Genomic DNA, 24,342 nt, shown 5'->3' with positions numbered 1-24,342 from the left:
GTTAGCTCCCCTCTAATACTGTAACCAGTGTCATTCATGGCACAATTTGATCCAATTTGTCCTTTTGAATTTAAAAAATGTGCAGTGACACAATAGTGTCACTTTTAGGCATGTGCACTCTGAATACTAAACAAACCCTAAGTTTCCTAGATGCTACTGCAAAGATCCAGCTGACCAATATTGTCTCATTGTTTCCTTCTCCTCCCCTGTCAGGCCTGTCTGTACCCATCTGTTGTCTGATACTTATACTGTATGCTCTTTGGGACAGGGACTGTCTTTTTGTTCGGTGTCTGTACAGCACCTAGGAGCATGGGGTCCTGGCCCACAACAAGGGCTCCTAGGCACTATGATAATACAAATTATAAATATATCCTGTGAGGTTTTTTTTTAAGATACCACCACATGGCATATGCTCTAGAGGTATACCTTTATCTAAGTATTTATACCATGCTCATAAGCATCCTACCAAGTTTATCACAATCTGATATCACATGATCTAATTTTCTTCCTACTTGCCCAAGGGAGTCATGTCATTTATTTGTTTGGGGGTTTTTTGGTCGTCTTCTCCTCTTGTCAGTTGCTTTGGCTGAGGCTGTGTGCAAACTGAATTGAAGAAGCAAATTTGACATTTTTCTCTGAATGGGGTTAAATTTTGATGATTCTCATTAAAATCAAAAGGGAGTTTCCGAGGTTGCCAAGAGGTTCTGGCTGCCAAGAAAGCACTGCTCTCAGGAGATTCATCCTGCGTGTTGATGACTTCATAGTTTCTGTGGAACATAACTGATGAGGGAGAATGCCCCCACAAGGGAAGAAAGGCACCTACATGGGTAGGGTGGGATTTTCAAAAGGACTTTGCGTTCTCCTAACTCGGCTACCTTCAACCGGAGCAGCATTAGGTGAACACGTTTTGAAAATTCCTCCCTTAGAGCCTCTCTCTTATTAGTGCTTGCAACATAAATACATAAGACAAAACAGAAAATAATGTTAGCTATGACAATGCCATTTTGTGGCCTACAGCCAGAATATTTTCAGTCCTATTGCTATAGTCCTAGAATAAAGTGGGAGATAGAGAGTGCTTGGAATAAAATAACATTTGAGGACTGTCACTCTTGGTACGGATATGTTTTTCCAGCTAGATCTACACAGAGTAGGTGTAGGTTTGCCAGAACCTGGGAATGAGCGACTGAGAATGGATCACTTGATGAATGCCTGTTCTGTTCAGTCCCTCTGGGGCACTTAGCACTAGCCACTGTCAGAGGACAGGATGCTGGGCTGGATGGACCTTTGGTCTGTGTGGCCCAGTGTGGCCATTCTTATGTGTATATGATGTATTTATTGTGTCCCTTGGAAATGGAAGATAGCACATTTTCCTCAAAGAAAATGTATGAAGCATGCCTGCCACTGGAGAGGGCAAGTTATATAGAGCATCGATGCCTTGCAGCAGTTGACCCTGCTGTGCCAGTGTCTACCATTTAAAAAAAGAAGTCTTCCTCTCAACAGACTGAGGCAGCTCTGGATGTTGTTCCGTTACTGGGCTCAAGTGCTCACAAAAGCAGAAACAGTAGAAAAACCATCTTGCAAGAGGATTTTTTCCCCTGCCATCTGAATGCTTCTGAGAGGCATCTCTTCAGTTCTGATGAATGTGCACAATGTGAATGTTTTTATTCCAGGCATTAGAAGTGAGCAAACTGCAGATCTGGTAATTAAGGCAGTTTTTATTAATTCTTGCTTTAAACTATATCCTGTGAATTGTATACACTTGTTTTAGGCTTCAGCCTGACATCTATGACATTTTGTCAGCTATTTTCCTTAACGCTACTATTTGTTGGCAATTTTTTGTCACCAACAAATTGCTCCCAATTTTTACGTATTAAACAGGTCTTAACTTACTTATGAAGACAGGTATTATATAATGTAAGGAGGACAAATTGTTAACTGATTAAATGTCAAGACTTAAGTGTTAAAATTTAGCAAGATCAAAAGTCACTGACACAAAGATGTAATTGCACCAGAGGAAGACCAATAAATTGATCAGATCCATGGTGTCTCAGCTGACCCTGATTGTGAACCAGATACTTTTTCTTTAAATTTAACAAATAGCAGGATGATTAAAGAAATATCTTCTGACTTACATATGTTGCGGCATTAAGTACATCTGCTGCAAGAAAAGTTAACAAGCAGAGAAAGATTTACCAAGAATTATGGCATGTTAGGGGAAAGTTCTTTAGAGGAAATTAGTAACCATTACCACCGGAGAGATTATCAATCCATTGAGTGAGATGGGAAGTTGTTGGACACATTTTTATTCTTGCCAGTTAATTTAGAGCTAATAAATAAAAACACCTGTTTTATTTCTCCTAAACCCCACAGCCAAATCTAGAAATGCCCAAAGGGATCCAATAATGGAAGACTGCCTATTGCCACCACTGTTGCTGTATACGTTCCCATACAAAGTACTGAGACAAAATGTGTTTGCTTCTCAGCCGTTGGCAGTTATCTTGGGAGAGACTTTTGTATATGGCATATTAAAACCACACCAGCATACTTGCAATGTTTTCATTTATAAAGATGCAACACTCAAACAGATCTATGATGGTGTTACTAGGCTTTAGTTTAAACAGCGTAAGCACTCATGGGCAGCTTGTATCCAGCTGCACTGTCAGGGTGCATGGGGCCCGAGGAGCCTCTCTATCACGTGCATCCTGGATAGCACCAGAGTGCCCTGCTCCCTTCACAAGTCCCCTGGCATGCAAGTAACCCAAAAGGGGAATAAGATGAGCAGGAGGCAGGACTATGGCCCATTTCTAGAATTCATAATGCATAAGACTGACTCCTCCCCTCTTATTCATCTAACTGTGTGTCAAATCTGCAGTAGGGCTCTGTCCAGCCCAAGCACTTGGTGTACAAAACATTCTTAAGCTATTGCAAGGATGAGAGTGAGACAGCTGCTATGTGGAGTCTGGAGTTTATGCTTCTTGTTTAGTCTTTTCTTGATTTTGCTTCACCAAACCACAGCGAAAAGAAAACTGAAGTTTGTGTCTGTAGTAAGTATATGGCAGTGTTAATTTCACTATGTGAATGGAAGGAATTTTTTACAGCACCTGCGGTTTATTGTTCTTCTTGTGTTAGAAAGTGTTTCCCAGTGAGGGGGAGGGGGTCAAATGTTTTGTAGACATTTAAATATTTCTTGAATAGTCAAGCTGTTTTATCGCTTCCCATAGAAAAATAAACAAAGTCCCAAATTTTAAAGAACAGTTTGTAACTTTGCTTCCTTTTTGCAATCTCAGGTGATACTGAAGCAAGCGCCTTATTTGTGACATTAAATGATCATTGCAGAATGCCTCTTTTGAAGTTGTGAAATAGATGAGATGCCATAACTAGTGTTCACTTAGTGGAGAATTCCTCTTTGCCTTGGAACTAATTTATTGCTCTCAAGGGAAAGCAATGTCTCCCTTATGTGTAATCAAAAACAGATGTGTGCTGCATTGAATGAATAAACAAACAAACAGTCCAGATGCACTCCTGCTGCAAGTTGGCACAACTTGCGTTGATTTGCAAGTTGCCCTGGTTACAGGAGGTCTGAATATGGCCTATGGTGGACATAGCACATGCATTTAAATCACTTACACTTTTTTTTAGATGTAATCTTAAATTTTATTTTATTTCTACTTTGATGATTCAGGGAAAGAATTAATTGTGTAATACTTAGTTTTAAAGTCATGTAACTAATAGGTATGTGTAGTCAAGTGAATTATACAGGATTATAACATGGAATGGAATGAAAAGGGACTTCAGGATAGAGTCAGAGTTTTCACAACTATCTTCCCTGAGTTTAGATTATGATACTTGCAATATTTGATATCTTCCTGCCTACACACTACTGTCTGAGAGGAACTTTTATCAAGAAAAATTTGACTGGTAGTTTTTTCACACGGATTGTCCTGCCTGCTTAATGTAGTGTGAACTATTCCTCCTATGTTATCCTGACCTCTCCAAAATAGATCTGGCATATGATATACAAGACTATTATACAACTTATACAGATTGCAAATGAAACCCTGAGCTAGCTACTTTTCAAATGCAGAGGAATAGAGTCACTATGCCGTGTAAAGTTCACAATCTAAAAAAAATAAGTTACTGTAGGTCTGTGACTAGGGCTTCTAGGCACAATTGTAATACAAATAATTATTTATTATTAATAGATATTATAGACAATAAACACATGATAGATGTATTAGTACACAGCATATACAGCACTCACTATTAATGAAAACACTAATGGAATTGCAATATTTTTTTCTAATAAAAAAGAAACAATTATGTTGAATGGAATTCAATCTATTTTGTCAGGTGTTTCGCCATAGTGATTATACCCCATGTGAATCTTTTCCAACTGATAAACACAAGGAAAATGCATGGCCACAGGGATTTGGACAACTTACTAAGGTTTGTTGGCTTTACAGGGGCCCATATTGAAACAGAAATTGTCTTTCACATGCTAAAGTTTGAAAGGTGGTGGAACTGTATTTTGGCAAGCAATGACTCCGAAAAGGACTTAGAGGTCATGGTGAATAACCAACTGAACACAAGCTTCCGGTTTGATTCAGTAGTAAGAGAGCAAATGCAATCCTTGAATATATACGCAAGGGAATATTAAGTAGAAATAGGGAGGTGGTATTAACATTGTATATAGCATTAGTGAGACCATTACTGGAATCATGTGCGCAGTTCTGGTATCCATATTTTAAAAGGCTGTTGATAAATTTGATAGGGTTCAGAAAAGAGCTACAAGAATGACTCAACATCTGAAAAAAATGCCTTCCAGTGACAACCTAAAAAAGCTCAGACTAGTTAGCTTAACAAAGAGGATGTTAAGAAGTGCCTTGATCAAAGGAGAACATTTCTGATGGCATGGAGCTCTTTAATCTAGGAGACAAAAGCATAACAAGACCCAGTGGTTGGAAACTGATGCTAGACAAATTCAGACAAGAAATAAGGAGTGAGTTGTTTATAGTGAGGGTAATAAACCATTGGGCTATCTTACATACAGATGTGACAGATTCTTCTTCACCTGAAGTCTTAAATCAGGAGTGCATGTCTTCTTAAAACAGATGCTTTAGCTCAGCCAAAAGATGTGCACTTAATTCAAAACCATGGGATGAAATTCTATGGCCTGTGTTATACAGGTCAGACTGGATCATAATGGTGCCTTCTGCCCTTAAAATCTATGAAAGTTGGGGTCACATTTGCAGTACAGTCTTTCGTGCAGATGGTATCTACAGATGCTAATATTTCATCTGAAACAAAGTCAGCACTCTACCTCCATTCATTGAACAGGTGTTCAGGTGCTCAGCACCTTCCAGGATCAGGTCTTGAATTTCTATCTTTGTCTATTATGACAATGCAAACATCACAATACAAACAGATGCACTGCTGCCTTTTTAATCCAATTTACAGAAAACTGCATCTAACTAAACAAGAAATATGGGAACTCGTCCCTACCCCATCCTGCTCAGTTCAATAAGATATAAATTTCAAAGGCTAACTACAATGATGTAAATTGTATTTGTACACAATGTAGCTTAATCCCAAACAACCCCCCGCCCATTTTTTAAATGGCAACAAAATTAAATGTTGAAAGGACTATGTTCATGCAACTCTAATGTTTCACAATTACAGTCAGAGTGAGGGAATCCAAAAGCTAAGGCTGTAACATCAATGTTAACACAGCCACTTTGCAGGATTTCCCCCCTTCCTACATGCCCACCCCCCTTATAAAAATATTTTAAGGTATTTTCTTAATTAGGATGTGAATAGTGTTTACTCATGTGAGTTGCCTGGTTAGCAGACCCAAGGTAGTAATAATAAATGAAATAATAATGGATTTATTTAGCTGCTTTCATCCACTATTATTATTATTATTAAAATGTATAATACCATGCTGAGGTTAAAAACTGTTGCATTTCCTGATTTTTGTGCTTATGACTATGCATCTTCAAACTGTATGACTATAGATGTACTGCATTTCATTATATATTACCGTATATGCGGGAAATGTTGCTTCTCTTGGACAGCTCAGATTCTATGCAGCATAAATGTTGAGATACCTAATAGATAAAGATTTAAAATAAATCAGATAGAAAGAGACATGAGTAGGGGAAGCATGAGTGCCTAGCTAAGGTTCTTGCACATAAAGCAATCAGATGTGGTGTTTTCGGGTGGGTTTTCTTGGTTTTATTTTAAAAATATCCCAGGGCATCCTGTGAGGACAGATCAAAAAGAAGGAAAATAACCTATAGCAATTATTTTATCTACTGCTCCCTCCTCTTTTTAAAAATCAGCTAAACCTGAATTACTCATCCACAGCTACCTTACATTGGCACTCATCAATATTGTTGCTTCCACAGCTTGGAATACAGCGGCAATATAAGCTTGGGCAATACATGCGGAAGAGATATAAACATTTCCTGAGTACCGTATATAACCAGTTTGAGGCAAGTATCAGAATTAGCATGAAGGACTTTTTCTACATACTAATGGGACTTCCTTAAGACATGAGGGGTCTGATCCTGCCTGGTAACTTACACTGAAGTCAACAGCAGTTGAGGGTTCTCAGACTCCCTGAGGTTGTGGCCCAAAATTTTGTTCAAATTGACTCATTATAGAAAGATAACTGAAGAGTTAGTGCAAATAGATCTTCACTTCAGCTGTATATCAGGTTTGGCAAGAAATCAATTTACACAGAAAGTTGTGGTGTTTGGGTAAGCCTGAAAACGCCTGAAAAATATCGGTGTTGTATTTGGATTCCAATGAACACAGAGATCATTGCCTTAGGACCTCACTAATAGCAGCCTCACTTCAGATACTTCATCACTTCAGTGATGCAATAAGCCCTCCTGTGTAGGCCCACATCCTCCTTACCATGGACCTCAGCCACTGACAATGGGTGTCCACCTCTCTCCTGCTTATGAGAACCTCACAACTGGAAATTCCATAAGACACTATTAGAATCTCTTGGCTGCTCTCTATTTGATATCTTTGTCTGTTTCATTTGGGGGTCCAGTAGCTCATCAGATCCATTGCTGCATCCCAAAAGCTAGCTGGCCAACTAGAGCCAGTTGAATTTTTTCCACTAGAATTTCTAGTGGGGCTGCTATTACATTCCAGCTCACTATCCCCACCAATGTTTGTTCCTGCTCCAACTCACTGCTTCCTCTCTTCCTTACTATCCCAGGTTTCCTTTTTGGCCTCAGTCCCTTTGGATGCCAACCCTCCCTTCCCATTTCCAGTTCCCTCCTTTCCCACTAAAAGTCAGACAATTAACAGGAGCAGGGTTCTGTTTGTGAACACTAAGAAATAATTCTTTCTATCCTTGCTCCAGATTTATGTTCAAAGCACAGATGCTGATCCAACTCTTATGAGTGCCCAGGCAAGTCTTGCTGGGCTGTATCCACTGGCGGGTAATCAGGTCTGGAACCCCAAAATTCTTTGGCAGCCAATCCCAGTTCACACTGTGCCAGTGTCACATGACAAGGTGAGTACAAATTGGGGACTTTCTGCTTCAGAAAGCCAAAATATGTGACAAAGAGTGAAGGAAGTGGACGAAAGTGACACTAAGCTAAGGCATCATACACTAAGAACTGATAGCGTGGGCAGCACCATTATGTTGAGATTCCTCAAGAAGAGAATTCCAATACACAGCCTTGTGCTTAATGAAAATAGAAAGATCTAAGTCTAAAATGTAAGGAAGTGAATTTGCCCACACTGTATGAGAACACAACTCAGAGCTGGTAACAGATTAACCCACTCTCTTGGCTTGCACAGATACTAAAAATAGCTTGCTCCACTTGAAAGCTGGGAGGAAAGTACATTTTTCCCCCACAATTCTTTAGGGCTGTGATTTTAAGTCTTTTCTGATCCATGACCCACAAAATGGCCAAAAAAATTGTCCCATGTCTCATCATATCCCACAGTGAGATTTGGAGTGTGGGATAATGTTTTAGCTATTTTGTCAATTGTTAGTTTTAAAAAAGTTGGGGTTGGTGCTGCTGAGGGTGAGGCTTGTGAGGTAAATAGATCATGCTACTCCTTTCCCTCTCTTCTCCTCCAGACCCACACAGTACTCCACTCTGGGAAGTGGGGAACACTTTTCCAAGGGGATGTGTTGAAGCCAGCTACACAGCCACTTGAAGTGCTGCTTCCCCTGCCCCAGAGCTGGGACTTGGGCAGGGAAGGGGGAAATATGGGCAATGTCAGGAAGGGAGCAAGGCAGGAGGAGTAGGGAGAAGAGAGTGAGCTGTTCCTTCCTTCCCTTTCTTAGACTCCCACTGAGTCCTACACACCTAGGAATTTTTCAGCTCTCAGTGGAGGTGCGCCCCACAGGTTGGGGACAGGTGGCCTAGAGCACTGGTATCAAATTCAGCAAAATGTCTCACATTTTTATCCAAGTGATTAGAGAGCCATACCCTGGCCATATAACATACACAAGTGAATCAAATTACTGTAAAACATTTCTGTCGCCCTTATTTAGCTTGACCACTGAATGCTGCTGTCAAGGTTCCTTCCCCACTCTGAACTCTAGGGTACAGATGTGGGGACCTGCATGAAAGACCCCCTAAGCTTATTCTTACCACCTTAGGTTAAAAACTTCCTCAAGGTATAAACTTTGCCTTGTCCTTGAATCCTATGCTGCCACCACCAAGCGTGTTAAACAAAGAACAGGGAAAGAGCTCACTTGGAGACATCTCCCCCCGCCCAAATATCCTCCCCAAGCCCTACAACCCCTTTCCTGGGGAAGGCTTGATAAAAATCCTCACCAATTTCCATAGATGAACACAGACCCAAACCTTTGGATTTTAAGAACAATGAAAAAGCAATCAGGTTCTTAAAAGAAGAATTTTAATTAAAGAAAAAGTAAAAGAATCACCTCTGTAAAATCAGGATGGTAAATACCTTACAGGGTAATCAGATTCAAAACACTAGGCAAAACCTTAAGTTACAAAAAGACACAAAAACAGGAATATACATTCCATTCAGCACAGCTTATTTACCAGCCTTTTAAACAAAAGGAAATCTAACACAATTCTAGCTAGATTACTTACTAACTTAACAGAAGTTCTGAAGAGCATTCCTGACCTGGTCCCAGCAAAAGCATCACACACACAGACAGACAGACCGACCCTTTGTTCCCCCCCACTCCAGCTCTGGAAGTAACTTGTCTCCTCATTGGTCATTTTGGTCAGGTGCCAACAAGGTTATCTTAGCTTCTTAACCCTTTACAGGTGAAAGGGTTTTGCCTCTGGCCAGGATGGATTTTATAGTTCTGTATACAGAAAGGTGGTTACCCTTCCCTCTATATTTATGACAACTGCCCTGGTCTGATGCCCATTGTAGGTACTGTACTGCAGTCACTAGAAACTATGTTAATAAAAAAATTCTCATGAATAGGAAAATGTAAAAGTAGATGTGATTCCCCCCCTCATTATTTATTACATTTTAAATTACTATGAACATACAGCAGACTTGACTCCAGAAGTGTCTTTCTATTCAAAGAAAGTGTCCATCAATTACATCAAGAAAAGTCATATCTCTTCATTAACATATGGTTAGATTTCAGGATGAAATGGCTCAAACAAGTAGATTTTTAAAGCAGTAGAAATACAGGTGTGCATATATCCAGGCTAATGATCTCTTCAATTCTCCAAGGTTTTATTTAAATCTCTTGTTTTAATTGTGCCACAAGTACTCCTTTTCTTTTTGCGAATACAGACTAACACGGCTGCTACTCTGAAACCTGTCATTATTCAAGGCACTGCATTTAGCCATATGGAGTAGAAATCTATCAACTTCATGATAAATCTCCTCACTGTATTTTCCACTGAATGCATCCAATGAAGTGAGCTGTAGCTCATGAAAGCTTATGCTCAAATAAATTTGTTAGTCTCTAAGGTGCCACAAGTACTCCTTTTCTTTTTGTTTTAATTGTGTGGCTACAAACAGTTTTATTAATTATTTTGTGAGAGAGGGCAAAACACATGTTAGTAGGAAAGATACTTGCCTCTTCATTGCAAATTAGTTGTAATTTTGGTTTTTACTATTTAAATTTAATGCCGATAATTTCAAATAAAAATTCTCAGATAATGCAAATACACATTCTTAGACCATATAATCTAAGCAGTCTTTAGCTTGTGGTAAGAGTAAACAAAGTTTTCAAAAATCTCTAAGACTGAACATCAGGGAAGAAATCACCCCTGTGCAGAAGGCCAGCAAAAGGCATAGGCACCATTTAAGCCCTATTTTGAAGGCTTAAGCAGTATATGAGCTTGCAACAGCCTTCTGCACAGGTGCGGATTTCACCTTGACTGATTATGTTCTAATTTTCAACCACAGCATCTTTAAGCAGGGACTTCAATAAAGGTTTAATAGTTATATTACAGAAGTGAGTCCACAGGGCTATTATAGTTTACCTTGGCTGAAAGGCACTGGGAAACAAACCAAAACCCCTGGTGCAGTTTGGCTCAACTAGCACACACATGAAAAATGGAGTCTCTTGAGAGAACATTAAATATCCAAATGGGAAACACCCTGCCTAACTAATCCATTGTATTTTTTATTTTAGTTGCTACACTTACCTTATCCAAACTGCCCACGATACAACGAACTTCAGAAAGAAACCTTTGCAACAAGGGCATTTCGAAGACACTTCAAACACTACAGGGTAAAGAACACAACATATTTTCAGTTGTGGAAAAAGTCTAATTAAAAACTGTCTGTAAGGGATTGTTCGACTCACCACTGGACAGTGATGCCTCCTGGTGGTTCTGGGGTTCAGCTCAGTCAGGCTGATGCCCCTGGCCGTGGTTATACCCAGTCTCCTAGGTTACCCTTGTCTCACTCCAGAAGCCACAGCATCTGCTTTCTGACTCAGTTGTCTGGCTAGGTCACTATTGTGGTTTGCTCTTCCAAGGAGAATGTATCAAGCAGTCTCAGGCAGTCTTCCACTTCACTGCCTCACAGTGCCACTCCTGCAATGACAGGCAGGGGAACCCAGGCCCACCCTCTACTCTGGGTTCCAACTCTGGGACCTTCTAAACAGCAGCCAAGGTGCATCCTCTGCCCCTTTCTGCCTTTCCCTGAGCTGCTTCCATATCTCCTGGCCTTCCCCACTTCTCTGGGTTTGCCAGTCTCTTCACTCCCTCCTCCCAGGGAGTAATTTGAGGCAAACTCATAACTGCAGACCCCTCAAACACATATCCCTTCTCCCAGGGAATAACTGTAAACACCTTCCCAGCAGCTCCGTCTGCTTCCAATTTCCTGTCTTTTGTAGAAGCCCCACATGTCCCTCTCAGGTGAGCTTCTCTCTAATTAGCTGCCTCCAGCCTAAAACTTCCCTATTTGCAGCCTAATTAACTTACTGGCCCCACCTGGCCCAATTCAGCTCTTGCAGGGCCAGTTTGGGGAGTACACTCCATCACACTGTCACTCATGACAGAATTAGCCAATGGTAGGTCACCAGAATGGAAATCAAGAGAGTTTGTTGTGATGTTCCCCTCTGGTGTTATCTGGACTGGTGATCTGCTAGGTCACTCCAATTCTAGACTCTGGGAGCCAGCCTTACCCTGTTCTGCTCTGAGAACCCCCCACTCCTGGGCTGTTCACGCACAGCCTTTAGCATGTAAACTGCTCGTTGGATTGTGCAACCGAATGACACTAGCCAATATCTCCGGTCTCAAACACAACCCTAGGAACGTCCATCTTGCAGTGCCCCGTTATGCCCAATGGACGCTGCAAGTTCAATATGAGTTCGTCAATTTAACAAAGAAATTGATATGTGCCGGGCTTGTTATTCCAAGGGGAGTCTCTGACATGCTTCAAACTAAACGCACTGCTTCAGGTAGAATAAACAAACAGATTTATTAACTACAAAGATAGATATTAAGTGATTATAAGTTAAAGCATAACAAATCAGATTTGGTCAAATGAAATAAAAGCAAAACACATTCTAAGCTGATCTTAACACTTTCAATGCCCTTACAAACTTACATGCTTCTCACCACAGGCTGGCTTGTTCTTCAGCCAGGCTCTCCCCTTTGATCAGTGCTTCAGTCACTTGATGTGGTGTCTGTAGATGTAGGTGGAAGAGAGAGGAAGAGCATGGCAAATGTCTCTCTCTTTTATCGTGTCCTTTCTTCCCTCTTGGCTTTGACCCCTGCCCCACTTCAGAGTCAGGTGAGCATTACCTCATCGCAGTCCCAAACTGACCAAACAAAGGGGGGTGACTCACTCTAGAGTCCAACAGATTCTTTTGTTGCTGTCTAGGCCAGCGTCCTTTGTTCCTGTGAGTCTGGGCTGGGTTTGTCCCATACATGCCCTGATGAGGTGTGAACTGCCTCTCTGCTCTTGGGGAGTTTTTGCCTGGGCTTACTTTGAGCCATGAGGGCACATTTTCAGCCTCATAATGTTGCAACATTACTGCAACAACAATTACTATAATATTACTATAACAACAATGCTCAGTACATCATGAACCTTTCGAAGACACCCGACATGACAAACTTTATATTGGATTCTACACAATCATATTATAACGATGAACATGGGGATGTAGGGTGTTCCCATGACGTACAGAACGTCACACTCATATATTCTTCTTTTAACGCAGGTATTTCATTCCTACTAACATTAACAGGCCTAACTACCACATATTGGAAGGAGATTATACCCACTAACTGATTATGAAATTGTAAAACCTGCTAGGCTGGCCTATCTACACCAAATGACAGGTGCAATTTTAGTGAAGGCCACCATGTATCAAAACTCCACCTATCACTTGGATTAGTGGAAATCTACAAAACAAAACTCAGCTCCAGACCAACCTCTCCCTCTCTGCTCAGTCTCATATCCACAATGCCTCCTCTGACATCTCTCCCTGCATATGCTCCTCTGCTAGCTCAGATGACTCCTCCTCCTCCACAAAAATCTCCTCACTATTTTTTCTCATTGTCATGTTAGAAAATTCCCACCATTTCACTGCAGTCTCAAACACCTCTCTCTCCCCTTCATGTCTCGCATTCAGGTTGTTGCTCAAGTGTTTCACTTCTTTCACCACAACATCTCAGATGCCTCTCCCTTCCTCCACATCCCCACTATCAAAATCCTTACTGTGACTGGGTTAATCTTCTGTCAACTCCACTGCAACCTCCTGCTCTCTGGCCTTTCTGACTTCCACTTTCTAACCCTCAAGTCTAACCAAAACTTTGCTGTCAAACTATCATCTTCCACTGCTTTGACCATGTCACCCCTTCTTAGACTCTTCACTGGCTCTGCAACTTGGCACCACATTCAATCTACTCATATTTTACACAGTTCTGCCTCTGCTTACTGTTCACTTTTGTCTCCTGCCACTCTCCTGCTCAATACATACTTTGAACTAGTTCTGCTTCCCCACATGGTCCTGTTTACCCCTTTCCCACAAAGTGCCTGGGTGCTTTTCCCCATGTTTCCTCAGACATCTGCAATCTCCTCCCTGATCCAGTAGGTTATGCAGCCTCCCTCTGCTCCTTCAGATCCCATCTCAAAATCCTTTTCTCCTTCTACGGTGTCCCACATTCCCACAACAATCTAAGAAGAAAAAAAGTCAACATTTTTAGAAGGGGAACTTGTGATGTATATATCCTATAGGACAAGCAACCTCAACCATGTTGTGTGTAAACTTCCTTTCCTCTTGCCTGTTGTCATCTCTCCCTGACTTGTAGGTTCACTGGAACAGCATCTGTCTTTATTCTTCCTATAACAATTGCAAATACTACTAAGGCGTTATATAGGAATGTCACAAATGAGCAAAACAAAAGCCTTTCGTCATATTTAATGTTTGTTGTTTTTGTCTTCCAGCCGTTTCTGAGATTTTTAGCAGTTCACACAGGATACCCATTGAAGAGGCTGAACACTGAAAGAATTATAAAAATATATGACACCTTACTATGTGAGGTAAAAGTATATAAGAAAATTCCCCTAAGATTCAATTCAGACATGCTACAGTACAAGAAGGATTGATGTACAAACTTCATCCTCTGCTCCTTGTGGTTAGAAAAAAGCTATACGTTTGCAAGGAATAGGTGTTTTAGAATGTCCAGAGCTAGGGATTCTTACCAGACCAGTTGCCTCAAATAAGTGACACACATATCCTTCATCCAGTTCTATGCCAACATAGCTCTTTTTTTTTTTTGTTAACTTTCTTGTTGCCCTAAGTACCATTTAGAAAGTCTATCAGTCATATTATCACCACAGTTCTGGAAGGGAAAAGATGAGGTAACTTTTAGACCCTCTGCTTGTCATATTATTTATACAGAACCATAAAGATGTGCAGCGTTTATACTAGTAAAAATACATGGATTGGCCCAGAAAATATAATCTTCCCCCTCAAAGATTTTAGAGTCAAATGGTGCAATCAGGTACAGTAATAATTAGGTAGTAGCAAATGGAGTAGTGTGTGGATGGAAACATCTGTAAGATTCATTGAACAAGTGGGATTATGGCAGTAATTTGAAGGAGGCAGAAGGCTATTGGTGAATATGGTTTGGGAGGCTATTCTGAACATAGGGACTATGTCTTCCAGTGCAGGAGCAAACAAAAATTGAAAGGTCTCGCAATGTATGTTGTTGGTTGTTGTTCTGTTTGTTTGTTTTCTTTTATTTAAATACCTGTTTGGCATATTACCTAGAAGACTAAAGCAGTTTTAAAGTAGATTACATTGTGGATGCAAACTGCCCAATTGTATTATGCAATAAGTTGCCATCTGTCTTGAATTTTCCACGATAGTTCCAATTTTGCCAAGGCAATCCCACATGGGACATTTCCCAGATCTCTACATTAGTTCAATGACCCATGAAATGTCAACGTAATGGGAAACTGCAACTTGAGCATGTTGCAGCAAATCATCACCACATACCAGACAGAGATGTGCCAATGCAAGGGCACAATGCTGTATTGCAAACATCATGGTGTTCTGAGACAGGAGTTTATTCCATCAGGTAAGCTTACAAGGTTGCCCATCCTTGTCGGTCTCAGTGGCCCTTATGCCAGAGAGAATTTAACTAATTAGTAGAGTACTTCTTCCGGTGTTGGACTCTGAGTATGGGTCCTTCATGTTGCTCAACGGGGACTCCCACCACAAAAGCAACAACTCTACCAGCTGTGCAAAAAGAGTCTTGTTGTTAGCTGTTTTCATGCAGCCACAGTAAAGTCACCTCACCGTATTATTTATTATTGGTCACATGCCATTTGACTTCTAGGTAACTCCAAAGACACAGGCACTTGTTTGCCTGCAGCAATGCTATGAAACAGTATTCACTTAGCATATCCTCTTCTTTCTAAACAAATCACGTTTGTTAAAGAAAGAAATAATACATTGTGACCTGAGCTGATTTAACCTGACATGATCCATTGTTTCCCCTGTTTAAACAAATCCTGTCAATAATTAGCAAGTCCTTGTCAGGACATAACAGGTAGTATGGAAGCAGGTAGTTCTGAGAATGCTCCCACTGTTTAGCTCACTTCAATTGTCACACTTTGATAAGGATACACTATGTTATGACAAAATAGACTGGTTTTGTTAAACAGGAATTCAGTTCAGTACAAATCTGGAGCATTGTGTGCATTTCCTACCTCTTCACAGTGGTAGCCTTTAACATATCTGACTTCAGCCCCAGAGGCAAACATAGCCTCATTCTACTTTGTTTTGGGGACTGAGGCAACATCTGTAAGAGTTGGTGTAAAATGGGCCAGAACTCCCCAACCCTCACCAGATGTTAGGTTGTTCCAAATCCAGATATAAATGTGGCAGTTTGAGCCATTCTCTGGCTTACTGATTTCTCAGAGCTGCCAAGCCAAAAAGTCTTGACTGCCATGTAAGTTTTGCTTGAATAGGGGTTTCTGGATGTGGCCCAGGAACTTGCTGACAATAGAAAATTTTCACTAAGACACAAGATTCATCCTTAATAATTTTTGATGATGATCATCCTACTATAAATGCAGCCATTTTTGTATATCCCTCCCTATTAGTGCTGCGCCACCTCCTAGTCTTCATGAATACTGTCATCTCTTCTTACCCTTTAAAAGTTGCTGTCTTTGAGCAATATATTGATATAAATGAGAGTTCCACCACCACCCAAGTGCAGCGTCTGGTCCTTAGTTTAATATAAAATAAAGAGAAATCTTTAATTTGGTCAAACATTCAGGATTTGTATCTGAATGTACCACAGCATTGCTGTTGGCAACAATACAAAAGGAAGCAACACAATCTGGTAGAAATCAGTGAGAAAATCATTGTTTTCTTTCTTTGCTGTAGGAGATCAACAATTACACTTTACCATCATGGGCCACTCATGGTGTCAGGACTAAGCTTCTAAAGCTCACAGAACTGCTGCTACGAGCAGAATTTGGGCTCCACAAACAAAAACAGAAGTCCCGACTCCAGGGAGGTAAGCAAAAATACTTAATTCTAAATGGGGTGAGAGTGTGATGGGAAAACAGAGTGGAAAGGGTGTACAGTCAACATTGGAATTCATACCATATTTAGAACTATGGAAGCTGCTATATACACATATATTACAAGGTGATCACCATCTATTCTTATTTGCACCCATGGAAATCAGGAAGTTACAATGGAGTTACACTAAAGAGAGGGCCAGACTCACCAGTACACTCTGGCTTCTTTGCACTACTCTTGTGAACCAACCAGTTAAACCAGTTTATGGCTGCTTTCAGCCACTAGGATCTACCAATGAATCTGGCCCTAAAATTGGTGCATGTGGGAACACAATCAGGCCCATTATTTATAAAAAGATTGGGTCAGATGCATCAGAACATTTCAAAAAGTAGCTATTAACCCATGTTAACTAATCTACCATGTGTTTAAGCACTTCCTCGTGTTAAGAATATCAGCACAAGTTCCCTATACCATTATTGTCACTATTGCCCTATTTTCTTCTAGGTGTTCTTTTAAAAGATATTCTGAAACATCTCTCGACTGCCAGAAAGCCTTCCAACCAGCGAAAGATAATTATCTATTCTGGAGTGAGTAATTTTTTTTCTTTTATGTTGGATTTTTGAAGTTGTCAACTATAGTAAAAGACATGGGACTTCATTTCCTGCATCTAACAACAGTTACACTGGGTTTTCTTTCTTCTGTGGCTAGCTTTAACCATTTCATAATGATTTACTTAGGAAAATTTAGCTCAGGTACATACAGCATCGCATTTCCCAGTCCAGCCTAGTGGCTTACTTCATTCTTAAGCTGTTTTGATTGTTTAGTAAAGAAATCAAAAGGCTTGTCCAAGGTCTTGCACTGATCCAAAAGGACTTCCTTGATCTAGAAATCAGCCTACTGCTGCTTTTTTAAAAATTAAATGTAGTGATTTTAAAAGGTGTTGGACTGGCTGTCTTAGATACTGAGGTTTTCTATTTTTGCACGGAACATGCACCTTCTCCCAGTGAACAGGGAGAGTCCTGGATTACTGATGGCAAAAACTATTTATAGCCCAGTTAGGTTGTCAGATGTTGGACCTTAGGACCAAATTCTTTCAAATCTGACCTCTAATTCTAGATGCCCAACTGGAGAAAGCTTGAGCCCAATTGTAAGAAGACCAGAATACTCCCAACTCCCATTCACTTTCACTAGAGTTGCAAGTGCTCAGGTCTTCTGATGCAAGATGTCTCAGGTTGAACATTCAGAATTAGAGGGCACATTTGAAAGCGTTTGGCCTAACAACTGAGGTACTCAAAATTGAAGGCCACTTTTAAAATTTAGGCCTAAGTCTACCATTGGATTGGAACTGATAATTGCCAGTCCTGGACCTCAGGACAGCATGATTCTGGGCAAATTAATATATATTTGGGATGAAAAAGAAGGAAAAGTTTATGTGGCCGGTTGTTATTGTTATTTTTAATGGCAACTGTTTGAACCTGCTCTGAGATTTGGAATATGAGTAGTAGTCCTGGAAGGCTGATATAGATGCATTTTATCACATAGGTATCTCCGCTCCAGGAGAGATGTATTTATTTCTGGAAAAAAGCTAACTTTTTTCAAAGCTATCTTAAAATAAGAATAATCAAGGATACAGAGATCAGAGGCCAAGTACCTATTCACAGAGTTGTGCAAGTAAAGTGAACTGTGAAGCTGAACTGGTGGAGAAATTATCAAATGTTTGCTCAGTAATGATCACATCATTCTCAGGAACTCTTTAATGGGAGTGATTCTTCTGTTTACAGCATGCTGCTACCATTGTTGCCTTACAGATGGCACTCAATGTTTTCAATGGAAAACTCCCTCCATACAGTGCCTGCCATTTTTTTGAACTTTACCAGGAAAAGGATGGGTAAGTATCTGGATAAAGCTGTGTTCCTGAAATGTACTTTTTAAAAACCAATTTACTGAAGCCCCAAAGTATTTTATAAATAAAACTGGTTTTGATGGCCAAAATTGAGCTGCCTGGACACATTGGGCCTTAAATAATAATAGGGACCAATTAGCTTAATTATTATAATCTGAGTGACTTTAGTGCTTGTGAAAGGCACCAGGTTCACAGCCCTGGAGCCTGAAGTCTCTCCCTACAGTATAAGCTTCCCCACCAGTGAGTTTCAACCCTGCTCTAGGACCACCTCCAGTGGTGAGAGGTTTTACTCAGCTCCTACTGCTACTCAGTCCTCTGACTCTCCATTGAGAGTGGATCTGTAGAGTTGAGGATCCCCAGGTCCCTTCAGCTCCCAAATTCCCCCTCCATGCTGGGGACACAGGGAACCCTTGTGGAGCAGAGCAACATAACACCCTCCCCTGGCTCACAACACTCTTTTCACTGTGAAATCACACAATTCTGGTGCCTCAGGCTGAAGGAACAGCTTTTTCCAGACCATGACTAGTGCTAGTTCAGGGATACTAAATGCCATACAAAATGGCTGGACACCAGGTGGGATTGTCAAATGCATCTAACAGGACTTAGAAGCATAAGGAGTTGGGCATCTAACTCCCTTGGGTCCTTTTGAAAATCCCACCCCCATGAAAAATGCCCTAACAATAAGGTCAAGTAGAGAACATACAAATCTTCCAAGGAAAGATGGTGAAGTTTCAAAATAAGTTGTTAAAATTAGACTGGACAAAACACCTTGAGAATGTACAGGAAAGCTGGTCATGTCAGCGCAGGAAAATAGCTTAGATGATGGGTTACCTCGGGAGGTGGTAGAATCTCCTTCCTTAGAGGTTTTTAAGGTCAGGCTTGACAAAGCCCTGGCTGGGATGATTTAGTTGGGGATTGGTCCTGCTTTGAGCAGGAGGTTGGACTAGATGACCTCCTGAGGTCCCTTCCAACCCTGATAGCTATGATTCTATGATCTAATGCCAGTAAATCCTTTTGATTCTCAATATCTACATACAAAGGCAGATTTAAATGTTAGAGTATAGGACAAAATTGACTCATGCTGTGTTACAGCACAGGTGAAGTTGATCCATAATGTTTTACAGACATTTATGTATCAATATTTCATTTAGACCTTGTTAAAATGGTGAAATACACCCCTCCAGGCTACCCGTGACACCCTTACTAACAGGAGGGCACATGGACTGCAAGTTCCTGTCTCTTATAATAAAGCACTGTTTCTCTTAATAATTCATTCCATTTGGCACTTTTTATAAAGAGTTAGACAAAGTGTGTCAAACTTGTCCTTGGTGTAACTGCATTTAATAGGGTCCAAACACTGCAACTTCAAAGAAGGCGTACCTAATTTTACTTTTATTTGTGTGCTGAACTCAGGCAACACACCATTGAAATGTACTATCGGAATCACTCTTTGAAAGATCCCCACCCGCTCACTCTGCCAGGCTGCAAATTTCGCTGTCCTATCGAGCAATTTAATCAGCTACTTTCGTCAGTCATAGTGCACCACTGGACAAAAGAATGCAGGATGTAGGGCATAAACAAGGTAAATGTGGTGCTGCTAAATGTTGTGTGTGCGTGTGTCATCCTAAATGTGTGGCAAGAGCAGATACAGCCCTGACTACACAGAACTTTGAAACAGCAATATTTTTGTAAAGGTTTGATCTGAAATGAATGGCAATCCAGATCCATTAAGACAATTTTCCTCCTACCTCTCTATGGATGCATATGCCCGGCCAACCACAAATCTAAACTGCTCTTCTGGTGGAAGAAAAATTCAGGTTAAATCTACCTTGCAACCAAGGGTGTAACTTGCAGCTTGTTTAAACGTACCTGCTCTAGCTTTAGTATAGCTAGCTTGCTAAAAATAGCAGTGAGGACATGGCGGCACAGGCTTCAGTGCGAGCTAGCAACATGAGTACATAGCTGATGCAGGCTAGATAAGTTTGTACGGCCTGTGCCGAAGCCATGTCCTCACTGTTATTTTTAGTGAGCTAGCTAGATTAAAACTACCATATGTACTTCTCAATGAGCCCCAAATTGCATCCCCAGTTGCATTGTAGATGTAGCCTCAGAATGAAATCAAGTATTATTATATGACTGAAACATTGTAGGATACTATTTTTTTTTATTTTATTTTAGCATAGTCAAAAAGACATTTAAGTTACTAAAATGAGACAACAGGAGTTGGAAAGATATCTCAAAGGACTGAGCTATGTCAAATCTCCCAATCTTCTGTACATGGAAATATACCTCTCAGCTGATTGGCAAGTCCATGCCAAGTCCTTTGATTTTTCAGAGATATCCGTATTTGGGAGGGGCAGGTGGAAAAAATCATGCTTTCCTTCCTATATCTGGCTTCACATTCCTTACTATAGAGTCCAAAAATAAATAACTGCCAAGAACACAAGTGCACACAGAAAACTGTCAAATTTTTCAAGGAACAATTGTTGTATGTCATGCTTGGAAATCCCATATGGCTTTCTGAATCACTGGTCTCAAGAGGAATTTGGAACTGCAGATATTAGATGAGCATGAGCTAATTCACTTGGCTCTAAGTATTTTCTTACTACACTCTTCCAAATCCATGAACAGAAGGAAGATGTTTTAGCTGGAGTGAGTGAATAATCAGCAATGAATAATTTACTCAAGGAATTTCACAGACTGTCAGTAAGCTGATCAAGAAATCATGAAAATTATTCACTATTGAATGTGATTCCTGTAGTTTTTGACAAACGTGATCAAGAAGAGTGTGTTGTAAATATCCAACACCTGCACTGTGCTGTTTAGCTACCTAAGTCATTGGGATACTGATTGGATAAATTATGTAACTAACCAACAAAAAAACAAGTGAAAAATTACTATCAAATACATAATCAAAATTTGCTGTTGGTAACTGTTTGGGTATTCAGACTTAAAGTACACCTCTGTTAAGAGGGCCAGCATAAGGCCTCTGCACTGCTTAAATTCTCAAACTAGGGGCAAGTCAGGTTTAGGTGATGCCTAGGCCTCATACTGGCCCTTTGCACTGACACAGATTTCACCCCTGAGGACTGTTTGTCCTAGTAAAACTTGAACACTTAAATATATATGAAAAACCAAACACAAGAGGTCACAAACCTGGTTGACTTTCAAATCTGAATGAATATTTTCAGACCATTTTCTCCACTTTGTGCTAAATTATAATTTCAGCTGCTGCCCCAAAGATTACCAAGTCACTGTGAATCAGGACAGAAGGGAACAACCGATCCTTAATATCCTGAAACTGAAGCAAATTCACAAGAACCTCACACAGATTCTGGGCCAACGTCAGTCCCAGTGTGCAAATAGTTCCAATTCTTTTTAATTTCACCTGCAACTTTCTCAGAATCATCTTTAATATTGTCCCCTGGTGCTGCACATGTACTTTGTGTTAATACTTTGAAGAATAATGTGCTTATGAGTGAGCATCCATTGGATAGAAACCCCTAACATGTTTATCTCAAGTAAAACACTCCTGGCAACCATAGAGAGTCGGAGGGGTGTTTCTAGGCAAGGGCCATGTCTTTTCACCTGAACATTAGGACAACTATGCTGAGGGGCAGAGTGTTCACTTTACATGCATGTAGGAAGAGAATCCCCTTCTCACACTCTCCTTGATGCTCAGGGAGCATTATGCCTTTCAAAATGGGCTGAGTCACCACTGCTACAAGCTTTTAATCACCCATGTATCAGCCTTTTCTGTGTCTAGTTATGCCAGTCCCCATATTCAGATGCTGTTAATTCAGCTAGTAGCTGAAACTGTCCCCTACTCCTCTGCTTCATGTTCATCATGTTTCGTGAGAACAAGGCTGCTTGCTAAAAGCTATAATTCATTTACCTTCAGATGCATGCTCTAAGATCTTCAGGTGACTAGATTTGTGAAGCAATTCCCCCCACACAACAAAGTGACATGAACCTTTCAGCTATTTCAGCATTAACTTCCATCAGCGTGACCAGAGCCAGCATTGTACCTGTCAAGAGAAAATACATCTTAGAACTGCAGTGGACTATGAAAACTGTACGTGGCTGTGACTTTTCTTAAAGAATGTTACTTCTGCTTTAATCAAATCATGTACCTTAAATGAAATATTGACTTTACAAAGCCATAGTAATTTACCAAGATTTATGACTGTTGAGTTGATTGACATTAGTTCAGGTAGATTACTTTCAACTTTATGGGTATACTTTTGATGCAAACTTTTTGGGGGGGTTATAAGTTTAACTTTCAGCAAAGATGTGATATTGCCCATTGAGTGCTGCTGCCTCTTTAAGAAACAACAGGATCCTTTAGGTCTATGATCAGGTATGAAAAGCAAAATCAGAAGGAAAGATGCATGCAGATAGAAGAGTCAATCCAGTCAGCTCCTACTTTCATCTATTCCAGGAACAGTTAAACATTTTGTACAAAGATCCAGAAATCCCAAGAAACAAGGAAAATTGTTATTTAAGTGAAGGTGTGATACACAAAAGAACCCACATATGAGCAGGAAAAAAGACAAGAGGGATGGGGCAAAATGGACTGCTGGCCTGCAACTAAAAAATAAAAACATTCCCAGGTGGCACGTCTGCTGTAAAAGCAGCATAGACGGTGAGCTCGAGTGACAAGGCAAAGGAGCATCAAGCCATTCCCTTCTTTTTGAGGAAGCTGCAAGTCTCAGTTGTCATGGGTGAAAGAGAAATCACTTGTTGCTTTGTGTGTCATCCTTTCACACAAAAAATGTACCTTGCTTTTGGATATAATTGTCATTACTTTGATCACAGTAAAGTCCCTGCTTCAGAAAAATTCATGGGTCAGTGCAAAGTCTGAGTTTAACAACAAAAAATGAAGGTCTTCCAAAAAGCAGAGAAAAAAGCCAGAAGCTGTTAAGTGCTAGATAAAACACAGCAGAATACACTATAGGGAGCAATCCTCCATTAATTGGAAAATGGGCTAGTTGACTTACAGAGCAAGAACTTGAGAAGTCTGCAAGTGCACAACTGTGAGTATAATTTGTGGAAGCAACTACCATGACTGCACGCAGTTGACAAATTAAACATGTATCTGGTCATTTTCACATGCAGTTACCACTATTTCAGCAACCTAACCTAGGAAATTACAACATGCCCATTTGCATACATGGGTGGAATTCACCCCTGTACAGAGAACCCATACAAGGCTTCAGCACCTCTTCAGACATGAGTGTTAGTGATGTATAGCCTTTATACTGGGACTGGCTGAACAAGAAGACTGGGGATGGATACTGGGAGTTGGGAGGGAAGAGTGGGATCAGAAGAGGAACCTTGGGTTGTGGGAGACTGGGATGAGGAACCCCAGGAGGGAATCTGGGACTGGGAGCCAAGATGGCTGAGCAAGAAGCCAGAAGAAGAGACTGGAACTAAGAGTCTTTGGGGAAAAGCTGAGACTCAGATGGGGAACCCAAAAGTGGGGACTGGCTTGGTGAAGAGGTCTGTACGAGGAGCTGGGGGAAGGAGGAGTTACAGACGAGGCTAGGACTAGGAAGGGACAGGTTAGGCTGGAGGGAACAGCTGTAGGAGGGGTCAAGTGTGGAGGAACAGTGGCAAAGAAAGTCTATGACCATTAGAGAACACTCCCTTCCAGAAATGGGAATGGAATCCAAGATTCCTGGGTCTCACCTCTCCTCAGCAAATCGCTGTGAAGCCAACAGGCAAAGTGAATCAACTTCCTCTAGTGGCTGGGCCTCACAAAGGATGACAATATACTATTCCTCAAGTGGCAGAGGTCTCTATTGTGGATCTAAAGGTTCCAGCCCTACTGATGAACCATATGGGTGTCACTACAGTTCCACCTGATGGAATTTCTGAGTTTATTGTGTAACTCTCTATATATTTATAATAATCCTTTCCACTTCAGTCATGTCTGATTTCCATGTATACA

The 24,342-nt window shown here is 40.7% G+C and overlaps 1 protein-coding gene and 1 long non-coding RNA gene across 3 annotated transcripts in view; one reads left to right on the top strand and one right to left on the bottom strand.

The window, feature by feature from the left end:
- LOC125631703 (uncharacterized) overlaps window positions 1-24,342 on the bottom strand; it is a 103,474-nt gene that overhangs the window by 14,978 nt on the left and 64,154 nt on the right. Inside the window, exons 5-8 of one of the 2 annotated variants that reach the window (XR_012667180.1) lie at window positions 22,285-22,417; window positions 12,043-12,121; window positions 10,632-10,710; window positions 6,041-6,107 (exon numbers count right to left, since the gene is read on the bottom strand). This is a non-coding gene — a long non-coding RNA (uncharacterized LOC125631703). The remainder of the gene's footprint in view (window positions 1-6,040; window positions 6,108-10,631; window positions 10,711-12,042; window positions 12,122-22,284; window positions 22,418-24,342) is intronic. The other variant, XR_007355016.2, reaches the window with a different exon arrangement.
- On the top strand, window positions 2,908-22,375 carry LOC125631702 (prostatic acid phosphatase-like). Its single transcript, XM_048838771.1, has 11 exons — window positions 2,908-3,044; window positions 4,351-4,446; window positions 6,408-6,494; window positions 7,382-7,534; window positions 10,619-10,717; window positions 13,891-13,986; window positions 16,346-16,478; window positions 16,991-17,073; window positions 18,268-18,374; window positions 19,803-19,971; window positions 22,291-22,375. The coding sequence occupies exons 1-10, from the start codon at window positions 2,931-2,933 to the stop codon at window positions 19,957-19,959; spliced, it is 1,125 nt and encodes a 374-aa protein (XP_048694728.1). The 5' UTR covers window positions 2,908-2,930; the 3' UTR covers window positions 19,960-19,971; window positions 22,291-22,375.

This window comes from Caretta caretta, chromosome 2 (assembly GCF_965140235.1).
Source record: "Caretta caretta isolate rCarCar2 chromosome 2, rCarCar1.hap1, whole genome shotgun sequence".
NCBI lineage: Eukaryota > Metazoa > Chordata > Testudines > Cheloniidae > Caretta > Caretta caretta.
Note: the sequence above shows the minus strand (reverse complement) of the source record. Positions and strands in the feature narration are given on the sequence as shown.

What these genes read in the sequence shown, in the direction of transcription:
- LOC125631702 (XM_048838771.1), top strand. Translation starts at nt 2,931, where the DNA reads ATGAGAGTGAGACAGCTGCTATGTGGAGTCTGGAGTTTATGCTTCTTG. An exon ending in AACTGAAGTTTGTGTCTGTA is followed by an intron (nt 3,045 to 4,350) that starts GTAAGTATATGG and finishes CTATTTTGTCAG; the next exon opens with GTGTTTCGCCATAGTGATTA. An exon ending in GATTTGGACAACTTACTAAG is followed by an intron (nt 4,447 to 6,407) that starts GTTTGTTGGCTT and finishes TTGCTTCCACAG; the next exon opens with CTTGGAATACAGCGGCAATA.